General features: G+C 42.6%; 1 protein-coding gene across 1 annotated transcript in view; it reads left to right on the plus strand.

The window, feature by feature from the left end:
* The window catches only part of LOC120940484 (ubiquitin carboxyl-terminal hydrolase CYLD-like), a 56919-nt gene extending 41116 nt beyond the window's left edge, over window positions 1-15803 (plus strand). Inside the window, exons 11-15 of the mRNA XM_040353394.1 lie at window positions 2894-3026; window positions 7893-7998; window positions 11192-11310; window positions 11525-11732; window positions 15252-15803. Coding sequence (XP_040209328.1) covers window positions 2894-3026; window positions 7893-7998; window positions 11192-11310; window positions 11525-11732; window positions 15252-15436 — 751 coding nt within the window. The 3' untranslated portion in view covers window positions 15437-15803. The remainder of the gene's footprint in view (window positions 1-2893; window positions 3027-7892; window positions 7999-11191; window positions 11311-11524; window positions 11733-15251) is intronic.
* The last annotated feature ends 3516 nt before the right edge of the window (window positions 15804-19319 follow it).

The raw sequence follows: 19319 nt of genomic DNA on the forward strand, positions 1-19319 counted from the left end.
AAAGGAATCAGTTAACTTTTATGTCTCTATACCCTGTAAACAGTCATTTCAGCAAAAAAAAAAAAAAAATTCCTTTAGTGACCCTTTAATCCATTCTCTACATTATGATAAAATCCTGTGTCCTGGATAACCCAATACTTACCTGAGCCCAATCTTGACCTAGCTCTGTGCCCAAGAGCAGCTGCTCTCTCCGTTCTCTCCTTCCTCATGGGGCAGATTGATAGCGGCGAAAGCCATTGGCTCCTGCTGCTGTCAATCAAATGACGAAGGAGTGGGTGGTCTATCTGTGTTTATAGGCGCATGCAGCGGGGTTTAGGATTGAGCCTACATGAGTGCCCCCATAGGAAGCGGCTTCCTATGGTGGGCAATCGCCAAAGAGGAACCAAGAGCGCTAGCGTCGGATCATAGAAGAGGAGAAAGGGGGCTGCTCTGTGCAAAACCATTGCTTGTGAGTATATAAAATTAAGGTTTAGAACTAAAATCTCAAATTGGCCATTTATTGATGGATTGAATATCTGTCCGATTTGTATGGTCTGTTTGTCCTCATCACCAGGATAGGATATGAGGAGAAAACATAACATTGGCAGTAATGAGGGGGAAAAAAAACGGCAGAAATAAGCTACCTGGAGAAGAAATTAACAGTGATCAGTGCACAGGGATAAGAGGTTTTACCTCATTTAAGTGTGGTGCCAATCACCAGTTTAAAAATCGAATATCTAAATCTAGAATTGATAAGTGGCCACGTGTCCCACTGCCTTGAGAAAGGAGTGTGCGGTGATAAACGTCTGCCTATTTTTAGTTGCGTACTAGTGTTCATTTCTAGAGTACAGTTAGATCTGCAGGCATCTTTTCCAGCCAGCCCATGCCTGTTGTTTTGGGTGTCCATCTTTTAACCTAAAACTACACATAAAGTTTTAGGTTAAAATCTTCTTCTGGAACTGGAATGCCATGGAACTGACCACACTGGTGTGAATTATGCCATTGGAAACCATATAACATATAACCTACGTTCCATGTGTTTTTTGATGCAGAAAACAACACATTGGACTGTGAACTGGTCCTTAGACAAATTGTCTATGAATAGAGATAGTTTAGCCCAGCCAACGCAGAATCCTCAATGAGGTAAAACAGAATTCTCGAGTAACACCAAAATGCTGCGTACACACGATCGGTCAAACCGATGAGAATGGTCTGATGGACCGTTTTCATCGGACCAAACCGATCGTGTGTAGGCCCCATCGGTCATTTATACATGGGTTAAAAAAAAATCTATTTTGTTTTAAATTTAACCGATGGATACCTAACCGATAGAAAAAAAAACGATCGTTTGTAGGCACGTCCATCGGTTAAAAATCCACGCATGCTCAGACTAAATTAGGAGACGGGAGCGCTCGTTCTGGCAAAACTAGCGTTTGTTATGGAGATGGCATATGGACGTCTCCGGGATGATGATCCCAAGCGCCTGGGGGGAGATGCCTGTGGAGAACTTAAGGTCCTGAAGGCTTCTCTCAGTCGCCAGGTACCTCAACGTAGCAATGAGCCTCTGCTCGTGATGGCTTGGCGCATCACAGTGTCCTGCCTCTTGATATAGGGGGACAGAATATCCAAAAGACTGTGTAAAACGGGGTCCATCATACGGAGAAAGTTCCTGAAATCATCAGGGTTATTCTCCTGGATTTCCCTAAGCAGAGGCATATGAGAGAATTGGACACGCTGGCGCAACCAATTCTTGGCCCATGAACTCCTCCTCGCCCTGTTCATGGCCACAGATCTAGAAAGATTATGAACTGCAGAAGACAGCCCATACGCAGCTCGAACTCGAGAATGAAAACGCGCTTCCAACATGGCTTCAAACCGGTCGGCTGGTCAGAACGCACTTAAAACAAAAAGCAACCAAGTACAGCAAGGCCTGTAAAGAACGACCTGAAAAACAGAAAATGAGCGGACAGGAGTGCACTGCAAAACAGATACGACCTGACTACAAGCACTGAAAGACAGATACGAACCCACAAGCACAAACTGAACCCGAGAAAACGATCTGCAAAGCACGAAGACTGAAAAGCGCGAATCGGTTCTAACCAAACTTTTACTAACACGCGGTAACACGGAAACGGCAAAAGCAGAGGCAAGGGTGGCGCCATTGGATTTGAACTTCCCCTTTTATAGTGCCGTCGTACGTGGTTTACGTGACCACGTTCTGACACGATCGATATTAACCAATGGTGTGTAGGCACGACTGACCATCAGTCAGCTTCATCGGTTAACCGATGGAAACGGTCCACCAGACCGTTCTCATCGGATGGACCGATCGTGTGTACAGGGCAAAAGGCTTGAAAACATTACTGAAACTGGCAAACATGCTCGTTCATAAGTCTACCATGGAGGAAGCCGCTGCTCTCCAAAAAAAACACTGCTGACCTTTTGCCAAATAGCACCTTGGCAAACCACAATGCTACTGGGAAAATATTTTGTAGACTAATGACAAAGAAAATTGAGTCCTGTCCGTGATCCTTTTTTATTTGCACTAACATAATTTTTCATGGACGAGCTAATGACTAATGGACAAATGAAAATTTAATTGTTTGGGGAAAATACTCAAGCACTATGTATGGGGCAAATGGGGGTACAGCCCCCCCCCCCCCTTTAAGGTGAAGTTCCATTTTAAGGACATTGTGTTTGTCTATTGTTGTGACTTAGATGAGGTTCAGGTCACATTTTATGACAAATGACTGTAGAAAACCCATATGCATTGTCTTTGCCACACTTGCACCAGCTTTAATGAAACCAACAAAGATGTTTTATTAGTGTTAACATGGAAACATTACATTTGCCAAGGTTTGTATGATGCGATTTTATTAGTGTCTCATTAAACACCTCCTATTTATCTATTTAGGACACCCAAGAAGGAGCCACAGGGTTGTATATTTTATCAGATCTTCATGGAGAAGAGGCAGTCAGTGGATGTGCCATCAGTGCAGCAGTTGCTAGAGTGGTCCATGGTTCATGGTGATCTCAAGTTTACGGAGGTAAAACAGCTTTAAAAAGCCATGTGTGCATTTAATACACACTCGGAAAGCAATTTATTAGGGACAACTGTACACCTGCCTAATTGGCTAATCAAACAGTAGAACCAAAAAGACGAATGGCTGCACTCCCCCAAAAAGGCTTTATTAAAGGGGAGTTCCAGCCTTTTTTTATGTTTATTAAAAGTCAGCAGCTACAAAAAGTGTAGCTGCTGGCTTTTAATAAACAGACACTTACCTGCTCCACGGTTCCAGCGACGCACCGTCCGGTGCTCCGCTCCTCTCCCCCCCGCTGGCGTCTTCATTCCAAATGTGGGCACCTGGCCGTGACGGCTTTCGGCTTCACGGCCGGGCACCCACTGCGCATGCGCGAGCGGCGCTGCGCCGTCCGATTGGACAGACGATCGCCTACAGGGAGGGGCTGCAGTAAGGCGATTAAGCTATTCGCCTTACCAGCCCCTCGGCGGAAGGAGGAAGTGGGACAGGAAGTCCCACTCCTCCTGAAGCCCCCACTCCCCCCCCAAAAAAAATTACATGTAAGGGGGCGAGGAGTGGATTAAGCGGAAGTTCCATTTTTGGGTGGAACTCCACTTTAATATCCAAAAATCATAAAAAGCAACAACACAGGCAGGGGAACAGAACAGGAAGATTGACGCTTTTTTTTTTTTTTTTTTTTTTTACACAGGATTCGTGGTTTTGACAAAGCACGAATCCCATGTGAAACGTGTCAACCTTTTTGTTCCCCTGCCTGTGTTTTTTTGCTTTTTATGACTCTTGGATATTAATAAAGCATAAGGGAGTGAAGCCATTCTACTAGTTTTATGCTGGCAGTGGCAGGGCGTGCACCCCATGTTTTGCAGCATGGTCTGTGAGACTCACCAGGGAGCTGCGTTTTTCTTTTATTAGCTAATCAAACACTCATTTGGCAGCAGCACATTGCTTAACCACTAGCCTACCAGCCACCGTCATTAGACGGCGGCAGGTCGGCTCTCCTGGGCGAGAGCCCGTAGCTATACTACCGCTCTTCGAGCGGCCACTAGGGGGCGCGTGCGCGATCGCTCGTTACAGAGCGGGGACCGGGAGCTGTGTGTGTAAACACACAGCTCTCGGTCCTGTCAGCGGGGGAAATGCTGATCTTCTGTTCATACAATGTATGAACAGAGGATCAGTGTTTCCCCTAGTGAGGCCACCCCCCCCCCCACAGTAAGAACACACACAGGGACATACTTAACCCCTTCCCCGCCCCCTAGTGTTAACCCCTTCACTGCCAGTGGCATTTTTATAGTAATCCAATGCATTTTTATAGCACTGATCGCTATAAAAATGGTCCCAAAAATGTGTCAAAAGTGTCCGAAGTGTCCGCCATAATGTCGCAGTAACGAAAAAAAATCGCTGATCGCCACCATTACTAGTAAAAAAAATATATTAATAAAAATGCCATAAAAATACCCCCTATTTTGTAAACGCTATAACTTTTGCGCAAACCAATCAATAAACGCTTATTGCGATTTTTTTTTTGAAAAATATGTAGAAGAATACGTATCGGCCTAAACTAAGGAAAAAAAATGTTTTTTTATATATTTTTGGGGGATATTTATTACAGCAAAAAGTAAAAAATATTCATTTTTTTCAAAATTGTCGCTCTATTTTTGTTTATAGCGCAAAAAATAAAAACCGCAGAGGTGATCAAATACCACCAAAAGAAAGCTCTATTTGTGGGAAAAAAAGGACGCCAATTTTGTTTGGGAGCCACGTCGCACGACCGCGCAATTGTCAGTTAAAGCGTCGCAGTCCCGAATCGCAAAAAGTGCTCTGGTCTTTGACCAGCAATATGGTCCGGGGGTTAAGTAGTTAGTGACAATTTTGAAAAAAAAAATATTTTTTACTTTTTGCTATAATAAATATCCCCCAAAAATATATAAAAAAATGTTTTTCCTCAGTTTAGGCTGATACGTATTCTTCTACATATTTTTCGTAAAAAAAATCGCAATAAGTGTTTATTGATTGGTTTGCGCAAAAGTTATAGCGTTTACAAAATAGGGGGTATTTTTATGGCATTTTTATTAATATTTTTTTACTAGTAATAGTAGAGATCAGCGGGTTTTTTTTCGGTACTGCGACATTATGGCGGACACTTCAGACACTTTTGACACATTTTTGGGACCATTGGCATTTCTATAGCGATCAGTGCTATAAAAATGCATTGGATTACTATAAAAATGCCACTGGCAGGGAAGGGGTTAACACTAGGGGGCAGGGAAGGGGTTATGTATGTTCCCTGGGTGTGTTCTAACTGTAGGGGATGGTGGCCTCACTAGGTGAAATTACCGATCTTCTGTTCATACATTGTATGAACAGAAGATCAGCATTTCTCCCCCTGACGGGACCGGGAGCTGTGTGTTTACACACACAGCTCCCGGTCCCCGATCTGTAACGAGCAATCGCGGGTGCCCGTCGGCAATCGCGCCCGCCAGGGTTGGGGGCAAGCGGGTGGCGCGTGCTCTCGCGCAGGGGAGCCGACTTGCCGCCGTAAATGACGGTGGGCGGTCGGCAAGCGGTTAAGGACCGCCGCACGACGATATACGTCGACAGAATGGCACGGCTGGGCACAAGGCACTCCGTGACCGGCCCCGCGGACCCGATCGACGCCGGTGGCCCACGATCGGGTCACAGGAGCTGAAGAACGGGGAGAGGTGAGTGTAAACAAACCTTTCCCCGTTCTTCCCTGTGGCTTGTCACTGATCGCCTGTTCCCTGTCATAGGGAACGACGATCAGTGACATTACACGTCCAGCCACGCCCCCCTACAGTAAGAAACGCACACTAGGACACACTTATCCCCTACAGCGCCCCCTAGTGGTTTACCCCTTCACTGCCCGTGTAATTTTCACAGTAATCGGTGCATTTTTATAGCACTTTTCGCTGTGAAAATGACAATGGTCCTAAAAATTGGTCAAAAGTGTCCGATGTGTCCGCCATAATGTCGCAGTTACGAAAAAAATTACTGATCGCCGCCATTATTAGTAAAAAAATAAATATTAATAGAAATGCCATAAAACTATCCCCTATTTTGTAAACGCTATACATTTTACGCAAAACAATCAAACGCTTATTGTGTGTTTGTTGTTTTTTTTTTTACCAAAAATATGTAGAAGAATACGTATCGGCCTAAACTGAGGAAAACAAATGTGTTTTTTTTTTTATATATTTTTTGGGGATATTTATTATAGTAAAAAATATTGATTTTTTTTTTAAATTGTCGCTCTATTTTTGTTTATAGAGCAAAAAAAAAATATCGGGGGTACAATTATCAAAATAAAAACCGCAGATCAAATACCACCAAAAGAAAACTCTATTTGTGGGGAAAAAAAGGACGTCAATTTTGTTTGGGAGCCACGTCGCACGACCGCGCAATTGTCAGTTAAAGCGACGCAGTGCCAAATCGCAAAAAGGAGCCTGGTCCTTTACCTGCATAGTGGTCCGGGGCTTAAGCACTTAAAATAATCAAATAGATTCAGGTCAGGAGTTTCAGTTTAAACTCCAGTACAGGTAAAACTATTTGATCTTGGCAATTTTGACCATGATATGATTGTTGGTGGCAATGTACTGGCTTAAGTATTTCTGTAACTGCCGATCTCCTGGGTCTTTCACAGTAATCTGTAGCATTTATTCAGAATTGTGCGAAAACCCAAAACATCCAGTGAGCATCATTTTTACAAAAAAAAATGCCTTGATGAGACTAAGATAACCTTTTATGCTCTCTACAACTGTGGTGAGCAGAAAAGCTTTATCTTGAGGCAGATGGACTGCAACAGCAGAACACTAATGCCCTGTACACACGATAGGTTAGTCTGATGAAAACGGTCTGATGGATTTTTCCATCAGTTATGCGATGAAGCTGACTGATGATCAGTCGTGCCTACACACCATCAGTTAAAAAACCGATCGTGTCAGAACGCGGCGACGTTCAATGCTTCCAAGCATGCGTCGACTTGATTCTGAGCATGCGTGGATTTTTAAACGATGGACGTACCCACAGACGATCGTTTTTTTCTATAGGTTTTTTATCCATCAGATAATTTAAAACAAGTTCCTATTTTTTTAACCTATGGATAAATAACCGATGGGGCCCACACACGATCGGTTTGGTCTGATGAAAACAGTCCATCAGACCGTTTTCATCAGACTACCTATCGTGTGTACGCAGCATTAGGGTTCCAGTCCTGTCAGCCAAGAACAGAAAGCTGAGGCCACAGTGCACACTGGGGGGGATTTACAAAAAAAGCTGGTGCACACAGAATCTGGTGCAGCTCTGCATAAAAACTAGTCGGCTTCCAGGTTTTATTGTCAAAGCTTAATTGAACAAGCTGAAGTTAGAAGCTAACTGGCTACTATGCAGTAAATCTCCCTCCATAGTTCACAAAACTAGAAGTGAAGACTGGAAAATGTAGACTTGTGTGATAAATGTTTTTTTTTTTTTTTGCTGAGGCACGCAGATGGTAGGCCAGTCACCAAATCTAAGTAGAACACATTTTGGATGTGGTAGAAAGGGAGTTTTGCAGCATGAATGTGCAGCTGACAAATTTGCAGAAATTGCATAACACAACCATGTCAACAAGGACCAGAATCTCAAAGGATTGTTTGTGGCATCCATGCTTGTTTTGAAAGCAAAGTGAGGCATGACCAAATATTAGTAAAGTGTTCCTAATAAATTGCTCAGTGAGTGTATGTCCACACCAAAAGCTATAACGTGGCTTGTTGTTAGTATTACTGCCTTTTGGCATTGAGGTTTTGGGTTCTGTTACCACATGGATTGATGGATGGATGGTGTCAATCGTTTGTGTAATTATTGCTTCTGTCCTTGTGCCAGGTTCCATCTTGCCTCATCATTCAGATGCCCAGAGATGGAAAGAACAAGATGTTTCCAAAAATTATTCCAACTCTCCAATTGGACATCACTGATCTCCTTGAAGATGGTAAGTAACAATTATGATGCTATGAACTGAGAGAGAGAGGTGCCAATGTTCAAAAACTGAAGCAAAATTGGAGCTGTTACCTATACTGATCGGTTTGATTCTTGTTTTTATTCTTTCTTAGCTATAAATAAAACAAAGAAAATCAATAGAAGCAAAATATTAAAGTTTGAGTAGTTGCGCCTCCCCTTAAAGCAGAGAGTTTCAATGGGTGGAGATGCATGAGAGATGTCAGGAGGGCAAAAGTTCCGACTGTACTGTTATTGTGACTTTTTTCTTCCATTTTTTTTCTTCTGAAACATTTTATTGAGTTTACATACGGTAAATACAAATCTAATAATACTTCCCGAAGGACAAAGCGTTGAAAGCAGAAAAATGGATCATGGAAACTGTACAAAAGGCAAAGGTCAACATTTTATAGAGTGCCAAATTTATGGCTCAGAGAGGATCTTATCGGGGGTACAATTATCATAAAAGAAGAGAGGCCACAACACACTCTATCGGGTCACAATGTAGCAGCATTTTTGATTTGGACAAAGCAATAAAAATGTATTTGAGATTTAAATGGAGTTTACTGTACATGGCAGAGACCGAAATTATTACATATTCATTATTTAACATCTGAGGAAAGACACAAAAAAGAACGCACGTGCATCTTCATTCAAATGCAGCTAAATGCAAGGAAAAGAGAAAAGATGTTTTCAATAGGAGATGTGCTCACAATACATTCTATTGTAATGTGTTTTAAATGCTACAATTTTGGTGCATATTTATAATATTGAAGCTAAAACAGATATAAGGCAGCTGTTTTATGATATAAATGTATTCCTACCTGTCCAGTTCTGAGACTTGCACAGCTCTGTCTGTCTGGTAGGGCAGGAGACCTGATTTTTCTCTGCTGCATTTAATGGTAAAGTTCACTTCTGTGAACATGTTAGGCCCCGTACACACGTCCGAGGAACTCGACGTGCCAAACACATCGAGTTCCTCGTCGAGTTCTGTGTTGAAGCCGCCGAGGATCTCGGCGGGCCAACTTTCCTCATTGAACAATGAGGAAATAGAGAACATGTTCTCTATTTGGCCCGACGAGTTCCTTGTCGGCTTCCTGGCTGAAAAGTGTACACACGACCGAGTTTCTCGGCAGAATCCAGCTCCGATCGAGTTTCTGGCTGAATTCTGCCGAGAAACTCGGTCGTGTGTACGGGGCCTGACACCCATATTTAGGGTATACGATGTAACTTGTCAAGCATCTGTCCTCCTCTTGATTGTCCCCCTGTCACAGCGGGTGGGTGATCTTGTCTCCGCACCCGCTCTCACAATTAAAAAAGCGCCGCCGCATTCATTTACAGAGTTCTGTGGGTTATGGGTTATTTTTTTTATTTTTATTTTTTCTCTGGGATGAATGGGTGGGAGGATGAAAGGGAATGGAAGACCGTAGAATATATGTAGGGATAGGTCCATAAGAAATTTTGTTTTAATAGTAATGTGATTTATGGATATTAATCAAGACTCTGTATAAGGACTAGGAACAGATACATAATGTGATCTTGATTAAATAAAAACGTTTTGTATTTAAGAAAAAGACTAATCAATAAATTGAAAACAGAGTTCTGTGAAATAATGAACTACCGGGGTGCTGATGAGCACTCTAGGTAGTTCACTGATCTTCCCATCATTCAGTAACTGCCTGCCCGTATCAGAGGTACAGGCAGCTACACAAACAGTTTGCAGGCCTGACACTGCACCCACCAGTGGTGGCCCATACATTAGGGGCACCCAGGTGCCGCCACCCCCTATATGCATAGCATGAATCTAGCCATGCCCCCCCCCCCCCCTATTCATGCGTCAGGCCCCTTTCAGGGCACCGGGTGCATGAATTACAGCCGCCAGGGTTTTTCTTTTTGAAACACCTGATTAGAACCAAAGGCTCTAATAGGCTTTAAAATGGGGTAGGCTCGGGTCGCAGAGGATGCGTCCTTGGCTCACCCAGGTGTGTTACAACGGGGAAAAAATATTTGCTGTTGAAACGCTAATCCTCAATTGAAAGCGTGTGTGAGATCCGTTTTCCGATTGTCCGAAAAGAGAAGGCTCCCGATTGGCCACCGAGGAGGAGGGAGGAAACGTAAGTCGTCGCCGTGATGACCAGGAGAACGGAAGGCTGCCGCCACCAAGCAGGGGAATGCCGCCGGTGATGGGGTAAGTGCTACCTACCTACCGACCGACGGGGTTGGCATACTGTTTGCCCCCTGAAAAAAAATTCCACTGGCACCCACAACCTGTTGATCGCAGGTGCAATGCTTTACAGTCTCCTTTTTTTTAAAGGGGAACTTAACACCTACAGGTCTTGTCCCTCCTCCTGCCTGTGACTGAACAATGAGAGGAGAAGCAGCACACTTGTATGCTCATCTCTCTATCAATCTGCTGTCTATTCCTTGTAACAGCACAGTATACAATGCTGCTTCTCCCTGTCTTAGTCTGAGCTTGACTGTACAGTGGTTTGCAAGAGGTTGATACCACATTAAATGTAGGTACTTACTGTACATTGTTTAAATTAACAAATACATTTAAAAATGTATGAATTAATACAGGGCTTTATTAACCTTTTTGCTGCCACTGATATAAGGCTTGCAGCAGCGGCTAGTTTCCACACGTTCCCCCCGCTGCTACAGCCAGATAGAGGGGAAGAGACCAATGAACACGTTCACTCACCTCCCCAAGCTAGTAAGAACGCAGAAGTGACAAGGATTACATTATTTCCAGTTTCAAGTGCACTTTCTCCAGCTGCTGTGGCCAAGGAAGAAACCTTAGCTTCATCCCTCCCAAAAAATGTGCACTTGCAACTACCACCATATTATTTTTCAGGATTCCCGATTTCAGAAAATGTATAATGTTTGGGGTGTTAACTAATCTTCAAGCTTAAATGTGCGAAAAAACACGCTCTAGTAGTGAAAAAGGGTTAACTTTGAGTCTTTTGTTTTTGCTTGGCGTCTAGCTTGCTCATATCATATGCTGCTACTGGCAAGAAAGTTGCAATGTTGCAAAATCCTCACGCTTTTGTTTACCAGCCTTGTTAGTGTTTGCTTGGCATACGGATGCTGGTAATAAAATGTCTTGACATGCTGTGCATATTTTTAAAGCTCAAAATAACATTCTGAAATCTTGAATTTTAATATCGGTTTCCTTCTCTTATCCACAGCCCCAAGGCAATGCTGTATTTGTCAGTCCCTGGCAGTAGTGGAGTGTCTGGACTGTTATGAGGACACAGGGATCACGCCAGGTCACATAAAACAATACTGTGCAATCTGCAGTAGACAGGTATGACATTCGTGATCTCCTGTCATGAAAAGTTTCATTTCTAGAAGTGTCTGGAGTTCATAGCAACCACTTCAGGTTTTCTCTTCAAGAGACAGAAAATGACGTTGTGAACCTGATTGGTTGCTTTGTGCGACAGAGATCTTTATTTCAGACCCTTTTGTTGTTTGTCTTTCAGGCTTTTTGGTGTTCTAACATGACATCTTCTTCTGAACAGGTTCATCTTCACAAGAAGCGCTGCAGCCATCATCCCAGGGAACTGTGTTTGCCTAAAAATCTGAATGAACAGGCTGTGTTCCAGAGACAGTATTTGCAGCTCTTTGCTGTCTTATGTATAGAAACCAGTCATTATGTCGCCTTTATTAAACTCAATTCCCAGAAACTGCCCCTGTGGGCTTTCTTTGACAGCATGGCTGACAGAGAAGGTGGGTTATATTTCTTCACAATTTGTGTTTTCAGTCCCTGTATTTGTTTTTTGTTTAGTTTTTTATTTATTAACCACTTCAGCCCTGGAAGGATTAACCCCCTTCCTGACCAGAGCATTTTTTGCGATGCGTCGCTTTAGCTGACAATTGCGCGGTCGTACGACGTTGTACCCAAACAAAATTGATGTCCTTTTTTTCCCACAAATAGAGCTTTCTTTTGGTGGTATTTATTACTTTTTGCGCTATAAACAAAAGAAGAGTGACAATTTTGAACAAAAAAAACACAATGGGCCAGATTCTGAAAGAATTACGTTGCTCCACGGCAGCGTAACGTATCTGATTTACGTTACACCGCCGCAGGTTTACAGCGGAAGTGCCTGATTCACAAAGCTCTTACCTGTAAACTTGCGGCGGTGTAACGTAAATCTGCTCGGCGCAAGCCCGCCTAATTCAAATGGGGCGGGCACCATTTAAATTAGGAGCGTTCCCGCGCCGAACGTACTGCGCATGCTCCGTCGGCAAAATTACCCGACGTGCATTGCGCTAAATGACGTCGCACGGACGTCATTTGTTTAGACGTTAACGTAAATGGCGTCCAGCGCAATTCACGGACGACTTACGCAAAAGACGTGATTTTTTCAATTCCGATGCGGGAACGACGGCCATACTTAACATGGCTTAGAACTAGGGCTCAGCCCTAATTTTACGCGGCGTATCTCGACGGAAACAACGTAAAGTTAGAGCGACGGGTAACGCGGACGTTTGTGGATCGCCGTAACTAGTCATTTGCATATTCTACGCCGACCGCAATGGCCTCGCCACCTAGCAGCCGGCATAGAATTGCATCCTTAAGATCCGACAGTGTAAGTCAATTACACCTGTCGGATCTTAGGGCTAGCTATGCGTAACTGATTCTATGAATCGGCCGCATAGTTAGGACGGGCGGATCACCGAGATACGCCGTCGTATCTCTTTTGTGAGTCTGGCCCAATATCTTTTACTTTTTGCTATAATAAATGTCCCACTTTTTTTTTTCTCAGTTTAGGCCGATTTATGTATTCTTCTACATATTTTTGGTAATAGAAAATCGTAATAAGCGTATATTGATTGGTTTACGCAAAAGTTATAGCGTCTACAAAATGGGGATATATTTTATGGCATTTTTATTATATATATTTTTTTTTTAGTAGGAATTGCGGCGATCTGCACTTTTTTTTTTTTTTTTATTGAGACTGCAATATTGCGGCGGACGGATCGGACACTTTTTACACATTTTTGGGACCATTGACAATTATACAGCGATTAGTGCTATAAAAATGCTGTATACTGTATACATGTCACTGGCAGGGAAGGGGTTAACACTAGGGGGTGATGGGAGTGACTAGGGGAAGAGAGAGATTGGTGTTCATATATTGTATGAACACCAATCAGTCTTCTCTCCACTGAGAGAACCGTGATCTGTGTGTTTACACACACAGATCACGGTTCTCTCTCTGTCATGAGCGATCGCAGGTGCCCCGCGGTCATCGCGCCAGCATCGGCTTGGTGTACACGCTGTGGGCGCGCAACCCGAGAGGCCAAAAGACGAAGCGACGTAAGGTATTGTTGTTTCACCAAAACTGCGGAGGCTGGTCGCAAGTGGTTAAAAAAAAGGGTAAGTAAAAGTATATGTGAACCATGTAAAACAACCCAGTTTAAAATATAAATGAAAGGCAAAACATTTGTGTATAGATATATAAAAAATAAAAAAAAATACCTTTTTTTCCTTTATAATTGAGCACATAATCTCTATTATCAGCTGCATAAGATGCTTAGAGAGCTAGGGGTGAAGAAAGAGTAGGAAACTGATCTTCCTAGTGAAGAGGTGTGCAGGGGGCATCTCAGAAGAAGTATGACCATTAGGGCATTGGCAGGCTGTTCTCCCAGTATTGCACACATATACAATTCCTACACAGAAATATATAACCCCTATACAAAGTATCTGTAAATCTCACATTTGTACTTAAATAATACACTCGCATATAATTCAGTACATACACCCCTTATATAAAGAATATACCACATTTACAGTGTAAATTTACTAAGTAATAATATATAACTAGGGTTATTGGCTTGAATCCCAACCACGGCACTACCTGCAGAGTTTTCATGTTCTCCCTGTGGCTGCGTGGGTTTCCACTGGGTGTTCTGGTTTCCTCCCACACTCCAAAGACGTGCTGGTAGGTAAAATTGGCCCTAGTATGTGTATGAATGTGATTTGGGGACCTTAGATTGTCAGCTTCTTGAGGGCAGGGACTGATGTGAATGTATAAAAAATAATTAAAGTGCTGCATAAATTTATCCCGCTTGTGAGGGGGTTAGCCCGGCAGCGGGTGTGTGTGACCCCCTGGAAGGGTTCAGCACACAAAAACAATTGGGCACAGCAGACGGTGGTAGGAGAAAAACAAAAAAGTGCGTTTTTTTATTTGAACTATATACAAAAATAAATGTGACAGAAACAAAAGAAACGCAAAAATAAACCCTGGTCACTTTACCGCTCACTAAACACATCAGTGTCCCTAACTAACACCTGGGTACAGCCTAGTGCTTCCCCCAGTCCCTAACTCCCTGCTGTTTAAAGCGGAGTTCCACCCAAAAATGGAACTTCTGCTTATCCCACTCCTCACCCCCTTACATGCCACATTTGGCATGTAATTTTTTTGGAGGGGGAGTGGGGGCTTCAGGAGAAGGGGACTTCCTGTCCTCCTTCCGCCGAGGGGCTGCAAAGGCGATTAAGCTTAATCGCCTTTTGGCAGCCCCGCCCTGTAGGCGATCGCTTAGGACACGTGACAGGTCCTAGGCGATCGCCTGTCCAATCAAACAGCGCCGGGCCGCTCGCGCATGCGCAGTGGGTGCCCAGCCGTGAAGCCGAAAGCTGTCACGGCCGGGTGCCCACAGTGACAATGAAGACGCCGGGGAGAGGAGCGGAGCGTCGCTGGAACGCTGGAGCAGGTAAGCGTCTGTTTATTAAAAGCCAGCAGCTACACTTTTTGTAGCTGCTGACTTTTAATAAACATAAATATTGTCTGGAACTCCCCTTTAAAGTTGTGGTAGTAGTAGCCACACAGGCTTTGTCTCACCGCACAGAGAACACTCCCCAGACTATTCACACAAGTCTGGTTCCAGGTTGGAGCCTCTCTCTGTGCATGCTGGGAGCTTTTGTAGAGGACCTAACGAGCCCACCTGATACAGCTGGGCTCATCAAGTCCTCCCAGCACTCCCCCTAGAGGTACAAACTGGTATAAAGCCTGAACCTAGGTGATATATACATTGCATCCTGGATGCAACCAGGGAACTTAACCTGCCTGCTGCCACACGCTATAGAAGTAGTAGTAGTAGTACACTTTATCGAAGTATATGTGACTCTCACACAGATATAATACACACAAACGCATTTACAGTAGCTTATGAATGTAACTAGTACTTAAATCATTGTTAAATGTGTATAAAACAATTTACCTGTCTTGTGGACTTTAACAGGAGGACAGAATGGTTTTAACATTCCCAGGGTGATTCCCTGCCCAGAGGTGACCGAATACCTGGAAATGAGCCCCGAAGAGCTCCAGCGAGAAGACCCAAGGATCATGCCAGCATATGTCCACCGGCTACTTTGCGATTCTTATATGTGCTTATATTACAGTCCTGACCTTAGCCTTTACAAATAACAGAACAACAAGGTTTGATGACTGATTTATTAAAGGTTTCTAGGTTGATGCCAGTCAAAATGTAAGAGAAACGTAGTAAATCGGTTATGTTTTATGGTAATATATTGTACACTGGTACTAAATATGTGCACTTTAGCTACCTCTAGGCAATACTGGTACTGGTACTGGTAATTAGCAGTGCCCAGCAGCAATATATTTATAGGTCCCCTTATGTGCATTTTAAAAGGGGGTTTCAGCATCATCAAGAAAGCCCTCTGGCAGCCTCTAAGCTGAGCAAAAACCCCTATGGGAAAACGCCTTATAAAGGGATCTGTAGTGTTTTGGTTTTTTTCCAAGCAAATATGCATTTTAACTTATTCGTAAAATATTTACTGGAAAGTTTGTTTTTATGTAGCTTCGAGTAGATGTAAATCCTAAATGAATCACATTTACTAAAGGCAAATAGACTGCTCACTTTGTAAGTGCAGTTGCTCTAAAGCTTAGTAAAGGAAGGTAAATTCTGCCGACTTCCATCATCCAGTCATATGCAAGTAAAAATTTGATTTTTTTTTATTATTCTTTGCAAAGTAGAGCAACCTCTCATTTGCTAAGCGCTGGAGCAAATTCACTTGCAGAGTACATAGTCTATTTGTCTTTAGTAAATCCAACCCTTTCATCTGTGAAAAACCATTATCCTAAAAAAAAATGGCACATTGTAAAAAAAAAAAAAAAAATGCTTATTTTGACCTTTCTTTTTTATCCACTGTTGCATCTCAGTGCTGTTGGTTTCCTCTCAGCCTTTTTGCAGGAAATTTACAAGTTTACATGCATGTGCTACATTTCTGCTGGTGGGTTTTCTGATTGTGACAACAGTGGACCATGCCTAACTAATGTGTGTCCAACAGCCACTGGTAGTCTCCATCAGAATTCTATGTAATAGGGTGACAACCCTGGAGCACAATTGGGAGACAGGTACCTACCACTGCACCCCATAACAGGAAATGCCTAAGCAAGCATCTTCATGGCAAAATCATCAGGTTTTCTTTTAATGAAAACGGTATACAGTGGAACCTTGGTTTACGAGTAACGCGGTTAATGAGCATTTTGATAGACGAGCAACTTTAAAAAAAAAAATCTGACTTGGTTTGCAAGTGTTGTCTCGCAAAACTAGCAGAATTTAAGCTAATGGGGTGTGCAGTACTGCATTTGGACAGAGGTGCGGGGGCGCTGGTGACACTCGGAATGGTTCCGAGCTGTTCGGAAATACTCTGTTCCCGGGTCTTTCCAAGGTCAGCCAAGCATTTCCGAGGCTCTCTGGGCCCTTCACCCCCCCGTCCCCCCCCCCCCACCAACCACCACCTCTGGCCACATTGGTATTGCATGCCATTGAAGTCAATGCGGAACAAATTATTTTAGTTTCCATTGACTTCTATGGGGAAACTCAATTTGCGATGTGAGTGTTTTGGATTACGAGCATTCTGCTGGAACGGATTATGCTCCTAATCCAAGGTTCCACTGTATTTCAAAATATTGAAAGTTTCTTTTAAAATTACATTACTATGCTAAAGCATATGTCAGGTTTTAGGGGCTGGGTTTACATTCAGTATACTTTAATTGTTTATTTCTAAAATGTTTCATGCAAATTTGATGTACAGTAAATACATCCTTAATGGTAATATGTATATCACTGAATGTTGTTGGCAACATCCAGATTTATGGATTAAAAGTGCTCAGACCATAGAAAATATGGCTGTCATATGTACATAGATATTTACAAATTGTATTAAAAAATTGGTTTTTTTTAAAACATTAGCACTCATTGATTTAATTATGATAATAATGGAATCTATTAAATGGAGCTAAGATTCTTATCCCTAGGAATTGGAAGAAAAAAGAGGCGCCTACCATAGAGGAATGGTTCCGTGAAGTGGACAGAATTAGAAGGATGGAGGAGATGTGGGCGTTCCATGGAGGTTCTAGGAGGGGACAGGAGGAGGTGTGGGAGGGATGGAGGAAGTTTAGGGAGGGCGGGGGGCGGGTGGGCAGGGGGGGTACAGATGAGGTGGATCCCTCCTGATTGCTCTCTCTCTCCCCCATATATCTCCTCCCCCCCCCCTCTCCCCCCTTTTTTTTTTTTTTTTGGGGGGTGGTGGGTAAGGGGTAGGAGGGCTGAGTACACAAATGAATATAAAGGGAAGGCCTGATAGCTCCCTCTGGTAGTTGGTGGTGGAGGTTTATAATATTTATTTTCCTTTCTGTTCTTTTCTTACACTATTACACAAAGGTAGGGGCAGGTTAAGCCCCCCCTGAGAAATGGAAAAAAAAAAAAAAAAAATGATAATAATGGCTTATTTTAACACATTACTAACCATGTTTGCTTATTTATGTTAAATACCATAAAAAGGTTATGGCTTCCCTTAAAAGGACAAGCCTATTAGAAGAACAATGCTACCTAATCAGTGCAACAAATGTAGCAGGAGATAGTATGTGCTACCAGGTACTTGGTTTTATATGGTGTAGGTGCTATAAATAATAAAGGGCTATTAGGGTTTGTTCATTGAGGGTCCTTTTACACCTATGTGCTTACTAAAATGTGGTATGACAATGGGCTGTGCATTGGCATTCATTTTTAATAGGTCGCCAACATACATTCATGAAGTAAATAAACACACCTGCCCTTCAACTAGAAAGAAAGGGTTTTTTTTTTCTTGCCCATGTACATATGTTGAGGACCCACAAAAATGTATGCATACTTGTGAATGAGCTATTAAACCAGGGAAAGAAATGGGGCCACCAAATTGATATTGATGTAAATACGTTTTTTTAATGGTAAGATAAGAAAAGTAAAACCCTATGGACTGTGCTTGGTGACAGCTTCCTTTTAATCTGGGGTGTGAACCACATTGTAGTTCCAAGGATCCTATTTGGCATTTAGCACCCATAGTGGTTTAGCTAGGACCTTGTGTAAAAATGTTTTCAGTATCATCTGACACGGCTTTGAAGTCAAGGTATACCTATTGTATCTTGACGTTTTGTCTGATGCTCTTTTCCATCTGTGGGGCTGATTTTTTTTATTTATTTATTCTGGTTAAGACATATTTTCTGTGTACATAGTCTGCTCTGCTCCTGGACTTTGCTTCCTACAGGCTGATATTGCAATAGACACTGCCCTGACGGGTCAGTATTTGGCGCATTATAAATCCATTAAATCAATCAATCAATAGTTCTGCCCTTATAGGAAATACCTCAGTGGATGACTTTGGGCTGGTTCCCATTTTTTTGTACATTCCTTGTGTTTCTGACCAGTCTCTGGGCTTTGCACAGTTTACATATTTAGAAAATAAACTAGTATAATATACTGTATGTAGAAGGATGCTTTCTGAATAAATCAACACCATGCCTACCTTATAAATAATGCAATATTAATTAGGTAGTGTTGAAGTGCAGTATGGAATTTCACAAACTGCATAATATAAATATATCCTGTAAAAGTGGTGCAGATATTTTATATCACATGGGCACGATCACTCGGGTCTTGCAGATGGATTTACATGTACAGATCTCATACATTTTTGTTTACTAGTCCATACCTAGTAATATATTGTAAGTACTGGTGGTCTGTGGATGCATATGGCCCTACTGGCCTCTCTCTGCCCTTAGGAAAAATGTATGTTTAAATAGTGTATTTGTTTTGTTGGCTGCCAAGGTAAAATCTGTTTATTAAGCTGGAAATCACAATGGCTACATACAGTATCTGGGAGTATTACTTGTGATCATAGCTTACTGCTGAACATTACAATTGTATACAGTAGATTATAAACCGTACATACATGTGCAAGCCAGAAATCGGCTCATCACTAATAGCTTGGATAAACAAAAGGGAAACCGTGTATATGTGTATGTG

This window comes from Rana temporaria, chromosome 1 (genome assembly GCF_905171775.1).
Source record: "Rana temporaria chromosome 1, aRanTem1.1, whole genome shotgun sequence".
Lineage (NCBI taxonomy): Eukaryota > Metazoa > Chordata > Amphibia > Anura > Ranidae > Rana > Rana temporaria.